Raw genomic sequence first — 21,786 nt, 5'->3', positions numbered from 1 at the left:
TGTATATTTTGTCAGATATTGAAGCAAAGCAGCGTACTGTTCTATTCCATCAAAAACTATATTAACTATCTTAAGTATAGTTTATCTCTGATAATAAATCTTTTGTTATACTTGAACATAAGCAATTGTTTTTGTAATAGGTCTTGCACTGTATAAAAAGATTACACTTGGAAGGAACTTTTATATGTTAACTTAATTTACTAAAATCAGACGCTGTTTTGGTTTATAATAATTAATTTATTTTAAGTCCTTAAAAAAATATCCTATCAGTTATCGATAGGAGGTATTCGTACCCTGTAGTCTTAAGATACTGTTATCTTCTCCGATAGCCAAAGAAACAAGTAGTTCCTAAACGTAGAAGCATTATTGTCAGTTCTTATACTTACTTTAAGGTTTCTATTCGTGTTTGCCTTTAAGTTTTATTGGAGAGCTCCATAAACAAACAAAAAATTGTTTGAATGAAACTAACAAAATTTATCGCAAACTTATAATTTTCTACTAACTATAGTTAGTTGGTGCTCTAAAATATTCCTCACTGTCTACTTGTTTTTTGTCTGAGAAAGCATACTTTTTTACTTACAACTCATCACGGAATTAAACAACGAAATAAAATGAAACAATTTTGGCTAATGCATTTATGAAAAATCAAATTTAAATGCTTTAAAGTATCGCTTTTATGAAGTGTTCATTAATTCTTAACAATAACATGTGGACTGAGTCATCTTTACACTAAAGACCCAATGGCCCCGCAATCTTCAACGTTCCCTTACTCCTGTAATGACCTCTTGTAATTTTTTATTTTACTTCTCAAATATTAAATGATATAATGATTTTAAATATCGTACGGTTTATTTCTATTAATAGCCCATGCATATTAAGAAACTAAATTCCCCAATCTTGGGATCCAATTGGTTAACCACGGGAATGCAATAAATTCAAAGGCCAATTCTAAGCGAAGATTAATTTGCATCTTCTGATTTTTATTATATCTTCGTGTAGTATAAGACCCAATGTATCTTATTGATTAAGAAGTTGCCAATTCAGATTACAATTTAATTTTTTTTTTCTATTTTCAAATAAGGTACGAAGTCCCATTTGCCATTAAATGTTCTGTAGCTGTGTTAGGTATGCCTTTCCTCCTCCCCCCACAGTAACTGTCATAATTGTTTTTTAATCTATATTTTAATCAAGTTTTATTATTTATTTATTTAATTAACTACTGTAAAAAATCTCTATTCCAGCTCCTTCGTAAATATCGTTGTCTTGTATCTATTAAGTACCGTGCTGCTAGTTTGACATTAAAAAAATGTTGTCAATACATATATATAGATATATACATATATATTAAAGAAATGACATGAAATTATAATTCGAAGGCATTGGACTGAATTAGATTCTAAAAGTTCAAATTGATTTATTTTACTTATTTAATTTTAATTTCTTCTACCTTTGTTGTTTATTTATTTTGCTATTATTTAACTTATTTTTCTACCTATGTTTATTTGATATCTGCATATATTATTTTATCATTGTTATAATCCATTTAAATTTATATTTACCTGTTTTATTGTTATTTATTTACTTTTATTTAATATACACACACATATGCATAATATGACTGAATGCAACCTTAATACTCATTAGCCTTGAATATGGAAGAGTATTATTTCAATAAAAAAATTTAAAATGAAAAGATTCTTGAACGAATAAAAGAGTTTTAAAAATACCCTGACTATTTCTTTAATTTTGTATTGAATATTAAATTCTGATCTTATTTGAAAAAAATCGGTTTTAATTCCAAAGATAATATGATGGCTAAAGCGGATGTTATACTTGTTAGATATTTGTCGTGAAAATACTTGAAATTTAAAAGGAACTGTATACTTTCAATTTAAGTGTTATAAAAAAAAATCATATCTCTCCAAAAAATTTAAGTTTTTTTTTTTTCAAATATTTCATATTTGAGTTGTCACAATCTTCTTGCCAAGTTGCCATTATAACTGTAATAACCAACAAGATTGTTATTTATAAATTTAGTTATTTCAGTCATTTATTGAGGGCAAAAAAACAATAATTTTTCTATTTTCTACACACAATAACTTGAATAATTCAATTATGGAACAATCATAACTAATATCTACAGACAGATCTATATGATGATGAGTCTTAGTATCATCCTGTCAGTCATAGTGTCATAGTATCTTATGTCATAGTATCATCCCTACCTAAGTCTTTTATTAAATAGTCATGCTGTGTGCGGTCATAGTTGTCATAGATATCTTCCTCTCCACACACACTCATAGTCCAGTGCACATTAGGCTCTGGATATACCGTTATGGGAAAGAGTAACAAGTTGTGTCAATCCGAGAAATTGCGAAGTTTGAGATTTGAGAAACTACTTTCAACCGAAAGAAGTTGTTATACTCAAAATAATGTGGTAATGACACCTGCAAAGTACCTAATAATCTGCCTCCTCTAGATTATAAGTTATTATTATTATTATTATTATAGCCTCAGCTGACGGCGGTCATAAATGCTCGCTGTCTCTCCTCCACTTGGTTAGCGCGGGGTTGGATAATTGTTATCTGTAACGGAAAGGCCTATCTCTGGAGCTAGTAGACTAAGGGGGTGTACCTCGCACCACTTCTAAACAAAACATAATACACGTTCTTGTAAGAGCTGGGATCAAACCACGAAGAGAACCCTAGACAAAGTAAATTTCGGCCCCCTCTTCTAATTTTCAATTTAATACACTTTATTGCTTACAGAAAAAACAAAGACACCCTGAAATTAATATCTAATTTATAATAGAAGTCCATCACCCTCAATATAGATCTTTAAATAATACCTTAATCATTTATAAACCCCAAAGAACTTTCGAAACACTTGACAGTTTGTAATAATCGAACAAAAATAAAAATATACTTTTTCTTGCGAAATAAACCGCAAACAGTTAATGCTACCAACTTAAACAATGAAAGTGAATAGAGGTAATTTTTTTCATAGAGTTCTGAAATTATATCAAAACAGTTCCGAAATATTCTGAGGATTGTATAGTCATGACATTTATGTATTACGGCAATTAATTAAGTAAACACTTAGTATGTATATGAAATAATAATAATACATCATTTGTTGACATAAGTAAAGATACACATTAGTCTAGTTAAATTATACATGAAAAACCAAAATGTCCTACTGATACCATTACGAATATTGTACTATTATCTGTTAAGATACAGCTCACTATCTCATTACCATTTTTTCCAAAATCTCAAAAATGTTCGTAACCCTCTCTTTTCATTTAAAAGACAGTAATTCAATTGTAAGAAAGCAATTTCCTTGGATCCTGTACATCTTTTATGTACTTTGCGTAGATTTTATTTCAATTTGATAATTAGTACATGGACATTTTTGTGCATTTTGCATTTTATTTTTATAGACATTTTAGTCTATATTGCAATGATTTCTTTGTCTCCCGTACATTCGGTTCGCAACCTGTATTTATTCTGTTGATTATAATTTAATAATTACTTATAACTTAAATATAATTCTCCCCTTTTCTTTCATTGTATGTACCTCTACACGTTTTCAGAATTATAGTGAATTCACGCATGCGCAAGTAGGTGGATGGGTTATTTGGAATGGCTGGCTAAGTTGGCTTGAATTTGTGGCCGTTTGTTATTGCATTTGCTTACATTTGTACTAGTCTACGATTTCTTGTGTGGCAAGAGGCAAACGTGTAAATCAATATCAACTTTTCAATATTTTTAAAAAATTGGACCTTCATGCTTTACGGTTCTTCTTACTTTTTCGGCCCAAATTATCAAAATCCGTAAAAAATTGTTTGGAGTTCCTGGAGATTTGTGCTTTTATGATACGTCGGCTAGGAAAATCAACTATATGAATTCTCATTATTAGATTTTTTGTCGTAGAATTCCATTGGAAATTCCACAGTAAAATGTGGGAGAACTGCATGGAGTAGAACTGCATGAGGTAACTAAGTGTACTTTAGTACCAAAAGAAATTGTTATATAAGAAGATTGTCAGGGTTGCGGTCAAAAGAGAAACAAAAATAGTTTACAACTATTTATTTTCTGACGTTTCGCCCCACTTTGCAGGGCTAAAAGTTTTCATCAGGGCTAAAAAGATACAAAAAAAAAAAAAAGAAAACTGAGAATATTACAACAATAAGGTAATTTAAGCTAGGTTAATTATTATGTAAAAATAAAGTGATAAGAAATTACATATAAATAAAAGGAAGGAAGACATAAAATAAACTTGAATAAACAATGATAAGAATAAAAATAAGTAACAATGGCAAGAGTACAAATTTTTTTAAAAATACGTAAAATATACAGTTAAAAAGTACAGGAGATGTACATAAAACAAAAACAATACGGGGAAGAAAAGAAAAGAAAAAAAAACATATACAAAAGAAATTGTATTCACTATAACTCAGAACTACCAGGTGTCTTATGAAATTCTCAAGACTATAGAAAAAAATGGGGTTCGGATCGAGTCTTGAACACACTGTATATCCAGATCCAGACTGGGGATAAAGAAAGGGAAAGCGCATATGACATCTAAAGAAAAAGAAAATTTTAATTTTTGGCATAATTTTATATTGTATCCTTCATCTTTTTATTCTAAACAAAACATATTTAATTTTTAAGTTTTATTAGTAAGTATTTGAATTATAGAATAAATATTGGAATAAGATGACCGTATGAAGTAAATAGTGGGAAGGTAGTCCGGGTGACGGTCAGTAAAGGTATCAAAATAGTAAAATTAAACTATTTATTGCTAAAAATATGCTATTTCGCCTCACGTTGCAAGGCTTCATCAGGGCTGTCAGATTGAAACAAAATCCTTAAGGTTCTGACAGCCCTGATGAAGCCCTGCAAAGTGGGGCGAAACGTTCGTTAACAATATATAGTTTTATTTGACTACTTTGATACCTTTATTGACCGCCATCCGGACTATCTTCCAACAATATAGAATAAATAATTTTAATATCTTTTTATACCCTATTGCTAAATTAAAACTTAAATGTACGTGTTCAAATCCCATTTTTTTTTTTTTTATACACATCTTTGGTGCCATGAAAAACAGTAGAATTCCTATTTTAAAAGCCTTTAGGTCTATAAAATTAGGTAGTTAAATCAAATATACTTAGATTTTTGTAAAGGGGTTGTTTTTCTTACCATTTCCTAAAGACAATTTTTTTATCCCTCCTTGCTAAATCAATCCAGGATTTATAGAGTGAGAGTAGGAAGAAAATAATATCGTTTAGAATTGAATTTTATATTAAAAAGTATGGTACTGTTATGTTCCCTTTCTACATTCAAAGAATAATTGAATCATAGAAATCTGTAAATAAATGGAATTTGGTCCGGGTGCTGTCAAATTAAACTCAAACAGTAATATTATGTACTATTTTTATTTAAATAGTACTTAATTCATATAAGTACCTATATCTACCATGGTAACATGGGCGTAGGCAGGATTTCACCAAGTGGGGAGCGGACTTCGGCCCATTACACACACACACGTTCTTATATATATACATGCATGCACACATACTTTTTATTTTTATTTAAATAGTACTTAATTCATAAAAATAGTACAAAATATTACTATTTGAGTTTAATTTGACAGCACCCGGACCAAATTCCATTTATTGATACACACGGTCAATCGGCAATCTTCCAATAGAAATTTGTATTTATTGCTGACAAACTAAGGCCGTAATATTAATAATTGCTGATATCATAAAAGTAGAATGTAATAATTTTTTTTTCTTACCAGTTAATATGGTGGAATGCTACGTTAGCCTTACTGGTAGAGCTGATACAGCAAAATTCTCACGTGAGGAGCTGACTTATCACTGACGGGTTCAGTTGGGTGAATGCTTACTTGTGTCTGAGTTAGAGGAGGTACCATCCTTCGAATTTACATTTTGCAGACTGAACATCGTTGGTTATATAACTAAATTATAAAAATACATTCTGGTGTTCTGGCTTTCCAGTTTATTCCCTAACTGATTAGTTAGAATGATCTGTTTTTTAAAAATTATTTCAGTTATTGGTTCAGTCTCTGTTTTGTACCACACTCTCGTGGCGTTTCTACGCAAGTATCTATGAGATATCTGAAGGAAATAACAAAGAGCATTTTAGATATAGAAGGTTCATCAAGATAAGTAGGCATCGGCGTTATTATGCAAGGCGTATTAGATGTGCCTAATAATTACAATTTTTTTTTCGTGTGCAGCTGATAGGCCTGTGATATTTTTCTATCATTTATTCAATAATTATACCAATGTAGTAAGATTAAACCGGAATCTAAATATAATACTAGCATTGCGTCAATCGTCGTTGAATCATTAGGACAAAAACAACAAATAAATTATTTCTTCTCGTGTAATAAATATATATTACATATAATTTTAATAATTAAAAACTCCTTAGTACGCTCACGGCAGACTCATGCCATCATTGATGACACCGCCTTCAGCGGACCCGGCAGCTTATCTTATAATGCCACACTGGCAATCCAAGATACCTGTATATATACACTTATTTCTTTGTATATATTTAATTTATTGTTTTAATTTTTCTAGGAGGTCAGAAAAAAAAAAATTTTTAAAAAGTTCTTAACTACTGAATTTTACAAAACAATTTTCCAGTCTGAAAACCTTCTTTCATGACTTCATCTGACTGGTGCTATGTTGACTATAAATGAAGTTAATGAATCACTCCTGACTTAGCTAAGGCTCTTATTAACTAAAATTGAAAATATGTTAATTTAATCAAAAGTGAAACTTTTTTTTCTTATTTCTGAAACTTTTGAAGAAATGTTAGTGAGAACCCTTTGAATTGTTCCATTCTTTATTCTTTGTTCATACTGTTATCTTTAATTCTCTGAAACTAGTAACAGTCCAGGTTTTTTTTTTTTTTTTTTTCTTACTTCCCTCCTGGTTATTTCTGACATACTTTATCTACAAGTAACTAACTTTAATTACCTCATTCTGTAATAGTCACAACATATTACTCCAATTATTTTTCTGGATCATTACAATTTACTTCGCTTGCTCTTCTTCTTTTGCTACCTCCGAGTTCCATAATCTTAGGATAACAGCTTTAGTCGATCTCACCAATTGATCCACGTCATTTGATTTAGTACCTATATCTACCATGGTAACATGGGCGTAGGCAGGATTTCACCAAGTGGGGAGCGGACTTCGGCCCATTACACACACACACGCTCTTATATATATACATCCATGCACACATACATATACATATAAAAGGTAAAAGATATGTAATTCGGCATTCCAAGAAATACCCCCACCATTCGATTGCAACTTCATAAAATTGATTCGTTTCTTTTCTAAATGTTTATTAGCTATAATCACAATAAATTATTGAAATCGAAAGAGAACATCAGCCTTCTGGGATTGCTGGCAGAACACTTTTGACAACAAACATTCTGAGTTTATTAAAATGGCATGCTGTAAGTTATAATATAAAGAATGGAATTTAAAAAAAGGTTTATTCGTTTCCCCATTATTTTTAGAGACAGTATATTCGGTTATTGAATCTTACCTTTTTGTACGGAAGAATCTATGTATACCTTGTCCCTTCAAAGGTGTGATCTTGTGATCCGTGATGAAGTCAACTCAACAATGTTAGCTCAATAACTATAGCATGTTTCCAGAAAGAAATCATCTATCAAATTAGTTTACTATTTTCTTTATTTTTTTTTTCCTTGGGTCCCAAAAATCTAGGAGCCGCCCCCCTTTGCCTACGCCGATGCATGGTAAATCTTCTCATGGTCAAAGTCATGGCACAGTGGCCTGCTTCCAGGAACCATTTAACTTTAGAGTGTCACCAATAGGGCATACATGGACAATTTTAGTTGACAGTCTTCAAAAACTCGTTTACTAGACCTTACGTTTAAGTATCCCTAATCCTTCCATTTCTCAACGAATCCTTCTGATGTTGCCAAAGATATTTCATTTCTACGGCTGGTCCGTATACTAATTCGTCCGTTACTCTTTAGCAGTTATTCTTGACATGATATTTTCGCCTGAATATGTAACAAACAATCATTTTCCAGCTTTCGCGGCGGTGAGTTTTGCTTGTACCCCTGATGAGATGGTCAGAGGTTGCCGCATCCATGAAGGGCACTGTATTTGTGGTCTAGGCTGCAGATCGGATTTCAAATACCCGACCAGAGAAGACTGCCGACAAGCTTTGAAAGGTAAGGACTGTACATATGTCATAAGATGTCCATTGTTATTCTATAATCCACTAACAATTAGAGCAATTACCAAAAACCATTATATATAACTACTTTATGCAGGTGAACTAATTATTCATTTTGAAATAAATTAAATTTTACTTATTTTATGACGTTATGATGTTACTTTAAAAATGTTTTTATTACTTTATAACAATTATTGTTTTATTTCGCAACTCTAAAACTGCCTTACACTAGTTGATATATTTTGTGAATTAATAAAAGCCTTCGCTAACCTCAGCTTACTAGCAGTTCCATGTTGAGGATGCGGGAACCTTCACAGCTATGGACGGTAAAAAAAAAAATTGTGTTCCTTAGAACCTTTTTCAAAATTTATTATTTATCGATTTTGAGTAAATTGTTCGCTTTTGATATTAAGTGACGTTACCCTGTACTATTATTCTATCAATTGATCTTTTTAGGGGTAAAAACGAAACATGATCTCATTTTTTATATGGATAAAGAAAGAAATTTTAAAGCATTTAAAATTTTAAATTTTCTAGGGTCCAGAGGTGGAGGAGGGCTAAAGATAGTTTACTGAGGTGTATGGAGTTCACTTGAAACACATACGAGCTCCCTTCCGCTGAGAAACTTTCTGGATAAGCGCTTCCTTCGGTACTGATAGAACAAGAGCCCAAGAGGAGAAAAGGCAGTTATCTCACTCCAATTTTTGATTACTTTAATGAAAACTATGTATAATTAATAGTCAAAACTGATGAGTCTGCATAGTATAAGTAGGGGGAATAAAAAATGGCGGCTGTTTCAAAGCGATTAAAAAAACTAATTTTTCATTCGCAGCTCTATATCTTAAAAAGTAGGAACAACACAAGAAAACCTAAGAGAACGTCATTTAAACAAGAGTAAATTTGCTAAAATATGAGCCCTAATAGAGTTATTTACGTTAAATAGTTTTCGAGATATAGCTTTTTAAAAAGCAACATTTCATAAAAATGTTGTATAGGACATTCTAAAAGATCAGTAGTTAGTGAATTTATTTTGAAAAATTCATATCTCAAAAACCATTTGACGTACAAATGTCTATTAGCACTCAAATTAAAGCTAGTTTAATGAGCTATAAAGTACTTTATGATGTTTATCTTCGTCGGTGTAATAGTTTACATGAAATTTGTTAAAATAAATTGATGTTGATGAAATAGTTGTTCGGACAAATTTTCATTTGCCAAATTTATATTCATATGTGAATATCATAAAAACTACTACCCCTACGAAGATAAGTGTCATAAACTACATTTTAGTAAGTTAAATTTCCTTTATTTTGAGTGTTGGCAGACATATGTGCGTCTTATGGATCTAAAGATATATTTTTCGAAAATCCAACAATTTATACGAACAACTAGAAATTAACATTTTGTGACTTTATTTTGTCAAATATCATAAAAACTACTTCTCCTACAAAGATAAGCATAATTAACTATTTTGTAGTAAATTTAACTAGCTTTAATATGAGCGCTGGCAGACATCTGTACGTCCAATGGGTTCTGAAATAAAGTTTTTCATAAATCAAATTTATTGTCCGAACAACTATAAATCAATTTATTTTAGCAAATATCATGAAAACTACGATACCTACGAAGGTAAAGGTCATGAACTTCTTTATAGTCCATTAAACTAGCTTTAATTTGAGTGCTAATAGACATCTGTACGTCACATAGTTCCTGAGATATAAATTTCTCAAAATAAATTAACTAACTAGTAATCTTTCAGTAGATTTTTAAGAAATTTTGCTTTTTAAAAAGCTATATCTCGAGAACTATTGGACGTAAATAGCTCTTTTAGGGCTAATATTTCAGAAAATTTACTCTTCTTTAAATAGTGTTCTCTTAGATTTTCTATTGTTGTTGGTAGTTTTTAATATATAGAGCTCCGAATGAAAAAGCAATGCTTTCTTAAGGTTTTGAAACATCCGCCATTTTGTAATCCCCCTACCTATACTTGGCAGACTCATCAATTTTGACTAGTAATTATACATAGTTTTAATTGAAGTAATCAAAAATTGGGGTGAGATAACTGCCTTTTTTTCTTCCCGGCTCTTGTACTATGATACCACTAACAACCGCCACCTGTACCTGTCAAAACCCAAATCCTCGTGGTCACTATTAGCTCAATTCTTGTACCTACGTTTCGGCCTAATCCCTCAGACTTTTTTCGGAAGGTCATCGGACAAAATGTAGCAGAAATAATACAATCGAAATCAGAAATGCAATTAAAAAAATTGAAACGCAAGAAAAAACTAAGAGATAAGACTAGGGTTAAAGGACCTTGACTCTTTTCTGTTTATCGTGTATTTATTATAAGAGTGAAGAGTTAATGAACTCTTGCCTGATAATGGCCGTATCTTCAGCGACACTTGCAACCAAGGACCTAAACACATCTGCCGCAGTTAATTTGTAACATGTTTTCCGATTTTTTATATTAATATTATCTCAAAGCTCAACGCGAACTTTAGTTTAGATTAACATTCGTCTCAATCATGACTTGGTTGTTTTGTTTTGGCAGGACACAACAATTAATAATTTTAATATGTATTCAGAAAAGGGACGGACTAATCAGTGAGTATGATTTCGAATATGTGTCTGAAAATATTTTGACTTGAAGATTCTGTGGATAACTGAAAATATTTGTTTAAAACCCTGCCTAAAGTAATAGAAGAAATCTAAAAACAAAATAATAAATTTATGACCTCTAAGTTACATTCTTTAAATTTATTTAAGAAAAATAAGGACTTGATAAAGATTCATTTTCTGAAACTTTGTCAGGATTCTAAAACGTTGAACTGAACATTGTTACATATTAACACTTAAGCTGTGTTGAGTTAAAAAATCAATGTACCATTCTAGAGACAACTAGTCTCAACCATCGTTTGGCAGGATAACTATGTAATCGTTTTCTATCTCGAAAATTCCTTGGAGATATCTCAGGATAAAGTATAATTTTTTATTTTAAGTTCTATACAGTTTTTATTGGACTTATGAGGAATCACAACTTAAGCAACGATATAAATATGTCATTTCAACTCTTTTTTTTTTTACTTTTGCAATGGATAACTATTATGATGATATTTGAAAAAAAATCCTTCTTAAAAAAAGCATATGAATTTACAAAAAAAAAAAAAATACCTGAGAATTCTGACTTAAATATCGTAAGTATTATTCAATAAGTTTTTAGGAAATTGTTTTTACAGGATGAGACTATAGAATAGGTTTCTTGGAACTAAGTGCATAATTGGTATAACGAAAATAAATTAAACTATTTCCTTTTATAATAGGAAAAACCAGAGACGTGTGCTCAGGAAACCCATGCGCTAACAGAGGCACCTGCACCCAGATTACTTCCTACGGCATGAAGTTCAGGTGTCGCTGTGAAGGGACAGGATTCTATGGACCAAGATGTCAGTATGGTAGGTAAACTACAAAGTTCAAACACGTCCTTTATATATATTAATCTGTTTAGAAGATTTGCATCCTAAGTACTTTACGTTCTTCCGGAAATTTATATCTTGGGGAAGTTAAGAGATTTACCCTGGATGGAAAATTATATTAATATTGATAATTGGTATCACGTAACAAACAATAGTTGTTATGTTTTTTTTTTTCATTTGTATATAATAGTAAAAATTCAATCTATTTCTTTTCACTGTGTTGTCCTTTGGCAGTTCAACTCCCTCTATTTGCTTTGATTATGTTTATCTACATTCCACTTACCAAGAAGTATATTCTAGACGAAATAGTGGAACTCGTGCTAGTACATACAGTCTGAGATCGAAGGATTGTTTAACCAAAAGCAGTTCCAGACTCCTAGGTGTTCATAATTTCCCATTGATCATATGTTCCTAAAGTAAATTACATCCTTTTTTTCTGAACACTCATAATTTTAATTTGTACTTGAACAACTCGATGTTTTGAATTTTCCTGATTTTTGCAAAATATCGAGAACACTTTTCCTTATATGTATCTTGCTTTTAATCAATCGAAGCATTAGGAATATTTTTGGACCAAGCTCGGTTTCGGGAATACTAATTTCGCATTCTTTTATTCATGGAACAAATTTTATAGACAGTTAAAGCGAGATACATCACATTTTTAAATATTTCTCATGTATACTACATTTAAATTAGTTTTTAATGCTTGTTTACATGTATTATTATCTTTTTGATTTTTTATTCAGTTCCATGGTATCTGCTGATTGCTGTTCACTTCTATCTTGAACAGTTTGATTGGACTGATATCATAGGTCATTTACATACATGTTCTGTTGCTTTGCTGTTTCAACTGGAGGTTATCCATAAATTTTCTCTTCCTTATTACTTTTTTTTTTTACCATACTAATTGCAAATATATCTTCCTCTTCTTATGATTTAAATCTCTTGCTAATTTCTTATCTTTTTAACATGTTCTTTATTTCTCTTCAGTTAAATAACTCTTTTACGATGAAGTTCATTTGCGCTCTATATGATTTTGAAAGAGAGTGCATGTACCATGATATGTCAAGATGTTTTTCTAGCATTCGATTTTTCGTTTTTACTCACTTTTTCCTACACGTGTTTACGGTTATAGGTCCTTTAAGGGCTATTATCGTGAAATTGATTCATCTTCATCATCATAATTGGCGCGACATTACGTTACCGTGCCTGGGCCTCCTCTAGTAGCTTCTGCTAGGCCTTTCTATCTTCTGCTGCGACTCTCCAGTTTCGGGTTCTGGGAAGGACACGGGCATCCATTGATACAATGCCCGACCAACTTCATGTTCGGCCTCCCCACTCTTCTCTTTCTATGTAATTGTCCGGATTGGACCTTATTTGCGATTTCAACGCCGAGCATCCTCGCCACATGACCCGCCCATTGGAATCAACTCAACCTTCTAAACTCGACATCATTGTCTCCGTACAAAGCCGATAGCTCGGCATTCTTCCTTCTTCTTCACACATTGCCCTCTCTAACAGGTCCAATTATTTTTCTCAGATTGAACCTCTCGAAGACCAAGAGTCTTGCTTCATCAGCTTTAGTGAAGGCTCAAGCCTCGGATCCATATGTGACAAAAATTTAGTAAATTTAGTTGATTAGAAAGTATAAAAGTATCATTTATTGTACGGGAGCTAGCTTTTTTTTTTCACCTCAGCGCAACAAGAAGAAGGTTTGACTATGGCAGAAATGGTTTTGTTTAATTAGAAAAAAAATCAGCCAGTTTCGAAGGATGTTTTTAGCCAATAACAGTAATACACCTTTATAAAAATCACGTCATGAGCAGCACGAGAGTTTTGAATCCTTAAATATTGTACTGATAGAGATGATTTATTAAATACCTTGCCAAACAAATATTTTTGGCGATTAACCCCCTCTAAACAAAAGATTGTGAATTTATCTTCCAGTTTTGTGACTACTCTGAGGAAATTCCCTCACACTCTGACAAAACATATTAGTAGGCTGAACAAACCAAATAAATTTAAAATTCCATAAATTTGGAGAAGATAAAATTATGTCGCATGCAGCTCCAGAAGTATCCATACCAACATCCAAGGCGAATGTTGGTATGGATTGGTATTCGTAGGTATAGTAGCAATTGCTCTTTACCGTAAGTAGAGTATTCTTTCTGCACTGGAGTGAAAACGTTATCGAAAAATCCGAAAAGAGTCCAAGCGTTGCCATCATTTTACAGCAAAACTTATGAACTCATGTTTATTAGTATATAATTACCCACGAAGACGAGTTGGGCGTTCTTATTCCGGTATTATAGAAACGTAGAGTTCTGGATGGCCGTTCTAATCGTTCTTCTTTGCTCCATCTTGAAATTTAGTTTAGAGTTAATTCGTCCCCTGAGTGTGCAATCAGGCTACAAGAGGACGCCGTGGCTTCCACCTTACCTGGATGAATGCTAATCCATGTGGACTATATAACCGCAAATTTTGACTTATCCTTAGTTATATGTTTATCGTTTATAGTTGCCCACGCTCAGGGGAGAAGGGGGTGAGTTAAAGGAAAATAATAATAAAAAAAAATATAATCGCAAAAGGAAAAAAAGATAAAACAATAAAGAATTACTCCTTAGGCGTCCCGTTATTTTTTCCTTGAAAATAACGAAAACCCCGAAGCATTTACCACTGTATAAACAATTTTTGAATTATGACCACTGGCGAATACCTTTACATGTATATAACAGAAAACCTAGAGGTGTTACCTACCCATCTGTTGAATTATCGTAATATTCCGTGAACAATAACAAAAAAAAAACATAAGTAAATTAACAAGTTGAAAGCAGAGAAAGAACAGCAGAACTATATGTACAAAAGTTTAATAATAAGAAGAAATATATATGCAGAGAATGAAAAAGGAAAAAAAAAAGAATTCTTATCAATTAATAAAACAATTAAAACTTATAGGTTAACTTAAACCTTAACTTAAATGCTTAATTTTAATAAATATATTTACATTATTATCCAAAAGAGTATAAAAGTGAATATAAAATAAAAAACAAAATAAAATTTAGTTCAAACCCCACGTAGTCCTTGGGTGCACTCCTGGCCCAACATAAGGTTGTCCTATATTTCCTTTCCGGTCACCGTCTCACCACTCCAGAATTATGGAGATGTAATGCCGCAACTCTCCTATCCAGGACGTGCTGAAAATTTGTTGCTACGCACTCCACTATATCTCCACTTCTAGTGTTAATGACCGTCTATTGAAGTAAAACACCATAATTTTGAAAAACAAAACATATATGAGAACATTTCTCATATGGTGATATTCCGGTTCAAACTGTAAAGACAGAGGGCTTTTAAACTATTACCACTTCACATCGAACAATCGTAACGTGTTCCAAAATCAAACTGTCGCCTTCACAACAACAAAACCAACTCGTCAGAACATATCGCTCGTGTTTTGTTTTTCCCATGACAACCGTAACACCTATTGTCTACACAGATCTAGCCAGTGTTTTTATTTCACCATGACAACCGTAACACCTCTTGTCTACACAGATCTAGCCAGTGTTTTTATTTCACCATGACAACCGTAACACCCCTTGTCTACGCAGATATCGCCAGTGTTTTTATTTCACCATGGCAACCGTAACAAGTTCAAAATTCAATTTCCACATTTCGTTGGGTTTACAGTGTGGATAATGATCCCTCGGCTGAGAGCCTTTCAGTAGTGCCCCTTAGAGCTAAGCTGGGCTTTTTAGGTATTAAGTCGGTATAGCTCTTGGGCTTCCTCCATTCTTTGTCAAATTTACATATTTTGAGTTAGAAATATTGATAGTTGTTAATTATTAAGGATGGATTCGTTTCCAAGTCCCATCAAGTAGTTGCGTTATTACCAATATCTATATTAGTTAATCTTTATTTACTTTATAAGTGTTATACTTAAAGATTATCATTTATCCAATTTTTTCTGTGCACAATAAGTTTTTAATTTTCGAGAGTAAAAAAACATAAATTTTGAATATCGTGCGCCGCATAGATGCAACGGGTGATGTATTATTCATGTAAATGTATTATTCATGTATGAATGTATTATTCAGGATAAAAAAAAACTCATTTTCTAAAGTAAAAAAAAAACGAATTTTGAATGCTTCTTATGGGTAGACTCTGTGGTTAGTAGTAGGCGGATTTGTAATTGTTGCCTTGTGTAAAACAGTTCCAGGTAGAATAACCGCTGAACTATTCTTCGACTTACCTGAATAGACAATCAACCGGCTCATGAGTCGAGATAAAATTTAATCGAGAGAGACTCTACTAGAAGCGTTTCTCTACTTTTAATAGGAGTTGGGATCCGCTCACAGAGACTCGTCATGTCTGCCTTACTCCAGAATCTCGCTTCCTGTGCAGAGTGCCTAAGTGAGTCGTGATTCTTTTAAGAGATTCACTTGAGGATAATAATAACTTCAGCATGATTCTTTCAGAAAAATCTATTATTTATTATATAAGTATTATACGTAAGTATGAGTAAAAATTCAAACGAGTAATGTATTTCTAAGAAGTAAAATGTTTGTTTCAGCTTGTCCTGCACCAGGAAATGGAGGGGTAAAGGTCTTTCCATATGAATGCATTGTTATATGATGTCTTTTCAGGGCCATCATTATAAGAAATTTTTGCCAAAGAGACAATAATAAATCTTCTGTAAGATTTTTTTACTAAAAAGTTGTATCTACTTTCACTCTGTTACTTATATTAAGTCTTTTTTATATATATAAATATAAGTTTAATAATAAGAAAACTTAGTTTTAATCACCCACATTTTCCCCCAACTATAAATAAAATGTGCTGGATTCTTTTTTTGTTTATTTAACAGCTTTCTTTGTTTCACTTCATTGTCTTTAAAGCATTCTAAATAAGTAATTTATTAAATTATGATTTAATGGATTTTCATTGTTGAACCAAATTAATGAAAAGGCTGTTTACTGTTATTTCTATCCAATTCATATTTGAGATTTATCGGACAGTTTTTTTATCAAATAATTTCATAAAAAGAGCAAATTTTTATTTGGATTACCGTAAACCTTGGCAAAAAAGCCATGGGTAACTCCCCTCTGTTTAGCTTCAATTTTCCTACAGAGGGTAGTAAGGAAAGCCACTTCTCAATAAATGGTAAAGGTTTCCGAACCTTTGAGAAATAATAAGTTAACACTCCTGAGAGAGTCAAACGATGAGAAGTTTTTGCAGAATTCCAAGTGACATATGTCAAAGGTAATCTATCTGAATTACTCTAAGGAGGCAATCCCAGGGGGAGGGGATAGGGAACATCTTGCCAATCCCTCTTTTGTGGTTCAGGCCTTTAGGCTATGGAAAGAAAATTGTAATGCTCTAATTTCACAGACTTAACTTTATTTTCCGTTGGCTACAAACTGAGACTTACATTACATTATGATATACAGTTGAGACTATCTTACATAACTACGGGCCAAGAAACTCGCTACTCACTTAAGAAGTAATGAACTAAAGACTGGAAAGTTGTGATAGAATATGTTTTTATTGCATTAAGAAATTATATTTAGAGAAAAATAGAAGATTCAATTTTAAAAATAAGTACACACATATATAAGTAAAACAAATTACTTTTGTTTTTACCACTCACCACTAGATTCAATGGTCTTAATGGCAAAAGGAGAGCATAGAGGATCGTGCACACCGGTGCATAGAACGCAAGCTTTTTTCATCACGCACACCAATCACCAAATAAAAGGTTGCATTGTGCCTTGTTCAGTTGAGAAAATTTCGTTACAGTAATATTGTTAATTTTCAGGTTACTGTTTATTATTTAGTTTGATAGGATTTCAATAATAAAAGAAATAATGGTATAGTCCAAAATACAGTTAGTAATATATTGATATGCCTGACCGAAAGGATAAATAACATTGTTGAGAGTGTTAAAATAAATTTAAGACACTTAAATAGGCTAATTATTGGCTTGTTTCACAGTTCTTTCATAATAGATTTTTTCATAATTCGGACATAACTTGGAAGTCGATGTAAGGCAGTGAAATAGTTTCAGGTATGTTAATTCACAATTAAAAATACTTCTTAAAATAGTTGATAAGTTAAAAATAAAAGCTGTTAATAATATATTATCCTTGATGATGGCCTCAATCAATTTCTGGGTCAGGCCTCTCGTCCACTGAGAGCGGAAAGCTGTGAATGGCGAACAAGCAAGCTATATTTATCGTCCGGATTCGTAATAGACGAGACGGCTCTTCAGAACGTTTCGCTTTGGAATTATCACCTTTGATCCATTGACATTTCAGAAACAGGCGATACCGACGAAGATGGAAAATGTTGAATCAAATTTACGCAAAAAGAAACGAGTTCGGTGAATTTTCTCATTTGTGACATGATCTTTAAATCGACGATGACCACCACTTTCCTTGTTTTCGAATGAGGAAGGACACATTTCTTGACAACAGTTCTTCTAAATTAACTTTTTACAGTCCATTTGTCATTCTTTTTTCGCACTTGTTCGCAGCAAAATCCCAGTAGTACGGGATTGGTTAGCACTTCATTGTTCAGACGAAAACGAAAGATACAGACCTAATGGAAGCGATCCCCCGTGTTTGGATTGTTCGAGCGTCATATGAATTCAGACGAATTGATATCAAGCTTTCCGCTCCCAGTGTACGAGAGAACTTAAAGACAAAAACATGGGGCGGAATGTGGGAAAATTGTGTCAACTGTGAACCATTCGCAGCAAGTACGGAAAGATCCCGCATTAATGTGCGCTCACTCATATCCTGCCATGTTATTACGTCCCAAACTCCATGCGTTTTTCTTACCGGCTACCCAGTATATTGTATTCTGAGGGGTATTAGGTTCCATATCAAAAATGAAAAAAAAAAAAAATATACCCCAACCTTACTTTCCCAATTTTAATTTGTTTTCAAGGCTGGATTTCGTTGATATTCAATTTTTTTAAAAAAGCTTAGGGTACTTTTGATGGTCTCCCAATTAAACCTATTGTCTTTATTTGAGGTCCTGAATTGGCAACACAGAACACTTGTTGACTAATAGGCTACCCACCATATGAAGACAATTTTAAATCTCAACATCCAATATAGATGATAAGGATATAGGTGAAGAATGATGCAGTTTCACTACTTCGTACCCGATTAGTGTTTTTGAAGGTTTCTGCACACACTGAAAAGAAATGGAAACCAACAAACCCTAACCATCAATAGCGACAAGCATTTGAAAACAAACAAATCAGTATCTGGGAAGTGTTTTTCCTCCACTAATAAATAGAGATTTACACCAAAACATATAGGGTATCATGTTTCAGCATCAATGTTGAAATACTTAGCTGGTGCTAGCATTTATAAGTCCAGGTTAGATAACCTTCCAATCTAAAATTTTAACAATGGAAATGTCTCAATTCTCTAATTAATTCCTGTGACTAATGAAGACATACTAAGCTCTAGAAAGCACACTTTTCCCAAACTAGACTCACTACCTACCTTACCAACGACTATTCTAGAATACTTTCAAATTATTCATTGATGGTCAAGTTAAGTGCTTCTCTTACCATGAGCAGGATTACCTTAGTTCACATGCCAATTATGGAGCAAATAAATGTGTTTACAAATTTAGAGATACTTTAGTAAGGCTCATTTTTCGAAATGAAGGAAATTTAGGTTGGTATAAAGAGTGGTAATGTAATACCATTTACCAGTATCCTCAGAACAAAGAGCACAATTTAGCTTGACTACTCCCAAAAAAATTAACATCTAAGGAATGCTGCTCAACAAGCAAGTTAACAATTGAACATACAAAGCTAACCCATCCACAGCTTTAACATAAAACATCAGAAAGAAATATGTTGAGACTAAAAACTTCATTCCATACAAAGACACAATAATATTTGAAGATGACTAAATTACTCTTATTAATTAAAAAAAGAGCCCCCACAAATGGCCATATCAATTGAAAAACTGGACAAGATGGTCCATAAAAATAGTAATCAAATATTTATTGGGTTTTCTATGAATACTTCTTTTTACTATTTTTGAATACTTTTAAGTTACACTTCACCACCTTAACTTAAATTCTTTCAAGTAGAAAACTTTAGATCCTAAATATTTGAATGCAATTAAATTATTTCAAAGTGAACAAATTAAAAATTAATGCATTAAATTAAATGTATTACAATGAACATAACATTTTTACTTTTAAATAAAATTTTGAGTTACTTCAATAAAAAATTAAGTCGCACAATTGAACTAGACATACCAAACTAAAGATGCCATTCATTAAGTATTAAATAAAACCTTCTCCGTCACTTAGTATCTTGCTGATATTTCAAAATTTTTAGTCTTCTGGGATTCAAATCGCATATACTTAGCAATCAGGCCATAACGCTTGGCATTTAAAGATGAACAATTCTTCCATTATTGACATTTTAATTAAAACTTATATCATTTACAATTTTCAGTCTTCTATTATCTATAAAGGGAACTAGTAACAAACAAAATTATTTGATTAAGGGATTAGTAAAATAAAACACAGCTCAGTAATTCAATCTCGACTAGTGTCAGTATTACGTAAAGTCTTATTTATTGTGTGTCATGAACAAAATAATCAGGTAATACATAATATGACTTTGAAATAGGCATCCCAATTAGAAATATTTTCAATATCATTCAGTTTAGTAGCAGTGCCCACACCATGCCCTCTAGCGGTTTAAAAAATAACAAAGCAGATGGAAAATTAATGAAGACATGCTCACACATAACACCTGTTTAAAACACGTAAAATAAAATACACAACTAAACTTATAAAAAATAATAAATTTTTTTTCTCTATAGAGAATGTCACAAATACATTTCATATATCATTGTAACAAGTTGACTTAATCTAAATAATTAATAGCTTAAAAATCACATTTTTTTTTTTTTAGTAGATTTTCCTTTTTTCATTTCATACTGGGAATGAAAAAGCTATCGGATAGATTAACTGAAAAAAAAAAAAAAGTTTGGATACACAGCACTTACTAATTGTTGCGATATAACATACATAATCTAAAAATCTCCTTGGCTTTCGTAAACTATGATGTATAAAATATCTACATATGCATGTATATATTATTATCATACATACATACATATATATTACTTTTATCACAGAAACATTATAAATTTTTTTCTATAATACATACTACTCATAATTTAAGTTAACGACACATTCAACTTCATAACAACGATAAGGGACACTAACAATCTCACATTTGATATAACATCAATAACTGCAAACAGAAAATTTAAACACATTACATCATGTGAATTATATTTATAAAAAAAAATATATATATATCTGAATATGGAATGAAGATATTTCATTAGTTTATTCTAAAACATATAAAAATTATTAATAAAAAAATAATTGAAAACAAAACAAATGCATAAAAAATGAGTTTATTTAAATGTGTTGTTCGTACATATGTATATATACTATATATAAAGAAGCTTGTTCGTTAAGCTACATTTGCAATGTTAACATGGCTTTGTGGGCACTGATATTTTTGTTGTCTTTAATTTGTCCTCAATGCGCTCCAAACAAACCTAACCCTAAAATAAGTAAAACAGCTTATTTAAACCAAACATTCTTTTCATCCTCAGAGTATAATAGCCTTCCAATATTCTTAACACATTAATCCTTTTGATAAACTAATCCTTACTCTAGCCAAATCTTCCTCAATGCAATCAAGTTACTTCGGGTAAAATAAAACCTGCATCCGATACTTGCTGTTCAATATACCTTTAACCCAGGAATCCTCAGTGTCACTTCATTGTATCAAACAGGATAATGGCCATTGATAGTATATTAAGCAATTTCTTTCACCTTTACCACCATTAAATTTACTAAAAATTACTTTCAGATTATTTATAGCTGTCTATAACAAATCCCAGACTAGTTTTTTTTTCTTTTTAATATCATATAGTTTAGTTCTATATATTTTTTAATTTTTTTATTATATATATTTTTTA

The 21,786-nt window shown here is 31.7% G+C and overlaps 1 protein-coding gene across 1 annotated transcript in view; it reads left to right on the top strand.

The window, feature by feature from the left end:
- The window catches only part of LOC106690185 (adhesive plaque matrix protein 2), a 17,194-nt gene extending 662 nt beyond the window's left edge, over window positions 1-16,532 (top strand). The window contains exons 2-4 of the mRNA XM_014435531.2: window positions 8,122-8,265; window positions 11,591-11,722; window positions 16,314-16,532. Of these exons, the coding sequence (XP_014291017.1) occupies window positions 8,122-8,265; window positions 11,591-11,722; window positions 16,314-16,375 (338 nt within the window). The 3' untranslated portion in view covers window positions 16,376-16,532. The remainder of the gene's footprint in view (window positions 1-8,121; window positions 8,266-11,590; window positions 11,723-16,313) is intronic.
- The last annotated feature ends 5,254 nt before the right edge of the window (window positions 16,533-21,786 follow it).

The sequence above is a fragment of the Halyomorpha halys genome, unplaced genomic scaffold (genome assembly GCF_000696795.3).
Source record: "Halyomorpha halys isolate HHAL.00 unplaced genomic scaffold, Hhal_1.1 Scaffold1605.1, whole genome shotgun sequence".
NCBI classification, from domain to species: Eukaryota; Metazoa; Arthropoda; class Insecta; order Hemiptera; family Pentatomidae; genus Halyomorpha; species Halyomorpha halys.
Note: the sequence above shows the minus strand (reverse complement) of the source record. Positions and strands in the feature narration are given on the sequence as shown.